This window comes from Monopterus albus, unplaced genomic scaffold (genome assembly GCF_001952655.1).
Source record: "Monopterus albus unplaced genomic scaffold, M_albus_1.0 scaffold94.1, whole genome shotgun sequence".
Classification (NCBI taxonomy): domain Eukaryota; kingdom Metazoa; phylum Chordata; class Actinopteri; order Synbranchiformes; family Synbranchidae; genus Monopterus; species Monopterus albus.
The window spans coordinates 1,660,410-1,663,367 of NW_018127974.1; the positions used below are offsets into that span (position 1 = coordinate 1,660,410).

Sequence of the window (2,958 nt, forward strand, 5' to 3'; positions counted from 1 at the left end):
TTCCTGCTTACCTTCTGTCCCCTGTTCAGTGCCCCTGCCACCTGTAGGCGAACTGAGGGTTCGTGATATCACCCACAGCACCATGAGGCTTATCTGGGATGCTGCTCCGGGTCCTGTTCGCAAGTACCTGATCACCTATAAGCCTGAAAACGGAGAAGCTAAAGAGGTAAGCTTAGATCCCCTGCTGTTAAAGGGGTGGTTTTGGTAGTGGAGAATGGACAAATACATTACAGTAGCATGTCCCATTGTGGGAGCTCTCGAGCCACAGCGACCAACTACTCTTATTAGGTGCATGTTGCTAGTGTTACTGGAAACACACTGAGAATAGAATTAAGGTTTTATAAGACTTGGCAAAACTTGGCTGCAGGAGAAGTTCTTCTTATGCTCAAATATTTGCATTATTTATTCCATGTTTGATTGTTCTGCAGCTGGAAGTGGGAGGAAGTGTGACCACCAGGCAGCTGGACAACCTGATCTCTCAGACTGAGTATGCCCTGGCTGTTACTCCGGTCTATGACGCTGGACCCGCACAACCAATGCTGGGAGTAGCAACCACTGGTAAGAATGAAAATCATTATTTTGATAGCACTGGCACTGTTTGTCTGCTTCTCACTGAGACAGGTATCCCAACTACCTTCTCTCCCTCTACTCTGTAGATGTGGTTCCTGCCCCAAAGAACCTCAGATTCTCTGAAATTACCGAGAACAGCTTCAGAGCCACTTGGGAGCACGGAGCCCCCGATGTTGCTTTGTATCGCTTTGGCTGGGCTAAGCACGGAGAGCCCAACTTCAAATATGTAAGAGAAAAGCAGCTGTTTGAGATGTTTACACTTCTAATAAATCATGTAGGTATTCCTTGACGAGGCCCACAGAAAGCTCTTTGGCAGTGCTTTGGAAAACACCTCCAGTGAAAGCAGTCAGTACATCTAAAAAACAGACTTGAATGTAAATCTAATTATAATCACTTTAATATGGACCTTGTGCTCCCTGTCTTTGGTTGTTTTTGGCTAAAATGTTAGTCAGACACCTTCCCACATGCTGTTTTCTTCATCAGGCCATTCTGAACAATGATGAGACAACCCAGTTCCTGGAGGACTTGGAGCCAGACACGCCCTATGATGTGTCTATCACTGCGATCTACCCAGATGAATCAGAGAGCGAGGACCTGATGGGCACTGAGAGGACATGTAAGATGCACACCCCAGTGGCTCCGTGATGGCAGTTTAGCAATAACATCTGTTAACAATGTTTCCTTAGGTTGCTTGACAGACACTTTGTTAGATTGTAACCAAAGGCGAGAACCAGCCTTTTGGTTTTGGAAATTTGTAAAATAATATGTGATGGGTATGCCCATTATACCTTTCTATTTCTGCCTCTGTAGTGTCCAGACATGGTGGTACCCCAGGTAAGTATTTTTGTGGCAAAGCAAGAGGATGCTTTATTTTTTAAGTGATGAAAGCATGTTTTATTATTTCAACCAGTCATCAGCGCTGTTGTTCTTTGGACAACAATCATTTCATCATCCAACAAGGCCCTTAACCCATCCACTGCTCCAGTGGTGCTGCAGCTGACACATCTGGTGTTATGTGTTTGTCTGTCCTTGTCTCGTTGTATATGCCAATCATTCTAAGCCTGTTTATGAGTATATTCTTACCTGTCAAAATAAATGGCTGAAGATGGACTTCAGCTATGCATGTCCTTGAAAACAGGGATTTCGGTCCTTGTTTTTGAAAGCACATTCCATCATCCACCATGTATTCATCCATCCATCTATTCATCACAGTCATCCATGCATTTTTCAGTCCATCCATTGTCATCTTTTCATCAATCCATTGCTGTTCAGCAGAGTCCATCCCTGCTTCAGTAAAGACCAATCCCACAAGAGGATTGTCTTTCTTCTTTAAAGCTGCAGTCCTTGATACAAATCATCAGACATTCTTTGTGCTACCATAAAATTAAGAAAGTGCATTATCTATACATAAATTAACTGACATTTTGAGGACAAATGACTCATTCGAGACTAAGAATAGACATCTGAACATAAGATGACCAAAGTATCAAGGACACTGTCTTTAAAAGAAAGTTTTAAGGAAATCCATGGGAAACGTGATCTTACTGCATACACTACCGTATACTGTAACAGACAGACATATTGACATAGTGGTAATTGGGATATGTGTGCGTCTGCATGTATTTTCTAGTACCACATGCACCTCCCACCAATTTGGTTGTGTACAACGAAACTACCACCACTCTGAATGCCAGGTGGAATCCAGCTCCAGGTCGTGTCCAGAGCTACAGGGTCACTTATGTCCCCACATCTGGAGGCAGGAGCCAGACTGTAAGTAATACAACGGACCAACACACCATATACACAATATAAAGCGTGTCCATAATATTAAAATATTCTCATATATTTAAAATCAGTGTAGTATAAATTTACAGGGCACTTTTGTTTCTCATGTTGACAGTCTCTAAGCATCCAAATCATATTGAAATTTTAATAAACATTTTTCAAAAGGAGAGCTGCTGTCGTAGGTGAAATAACTCCACTGGTTTTTTGGGCTGGGAAACACTACATGCAAATGCAGGAACAGGAAGAGTGTACAACAATATTAGTAAAAAAATGCTTTCATTTTTCTTGGAATGATTCTCAACAATGCTAATTTGATAAATGGTCACACTGTGCGTTTGCCTATCTGCATTCCATTTGTTAGTGATTATGAGCAGTATTAGGTTTTAAAATGTCTTCTTCACTGGATTTCTGTCAAATATTACTTCGCAAGACAAACTGTGGTAACCCAGCCAGCAAATTTGTTTTTCCCTCCAAAGCAACTTTGCCTTCGAGCAGTACAAGTGTAGCTTAACATCTGCCACTGGTATTGCATTATTTATAGTTTATTCTAGGTCAGATCTCATAATCAGTTTTTTGAATACGGCAGCACACTGTCTCACTTTA

At 41.8% G+C, this 2,958-nt stretch overlaps 1 protein-coding gene across 1 annotated transcript in view; it reads left to right on the forward strand.

Moving 5' to 3' along the window:
• Positions 1 to 2,958, forward strand: part of LOC109964979 (collagen alpha-1(XII) chain-like) — a 51,273-nt gene that overhangs the window by 24,559 nt on the left and 23,756 nt on the right. The window contains exons 27-31 of the mRNA XM_020608637.1: positions 30 to 166; positions 429 to 558; positions 657 to 796; positions 1,054 to 1,186; positions 2,201 to 2,340. Coding sequence (XP_020464293.1) covers positions 30 to 166; positions 429 to 558; positions 657 to 796; positions 1,054 to 1,186; positions 2,201 to 2,340 — 680 coding nt within the window. The remainder of the gene's footprint in view (positions 1 to 29; positions 167 to 428; positions 559 to 656; positions 797 to 1,053; positions 1,187 to 2,200; positions 2,341 to 2,958) is intronic.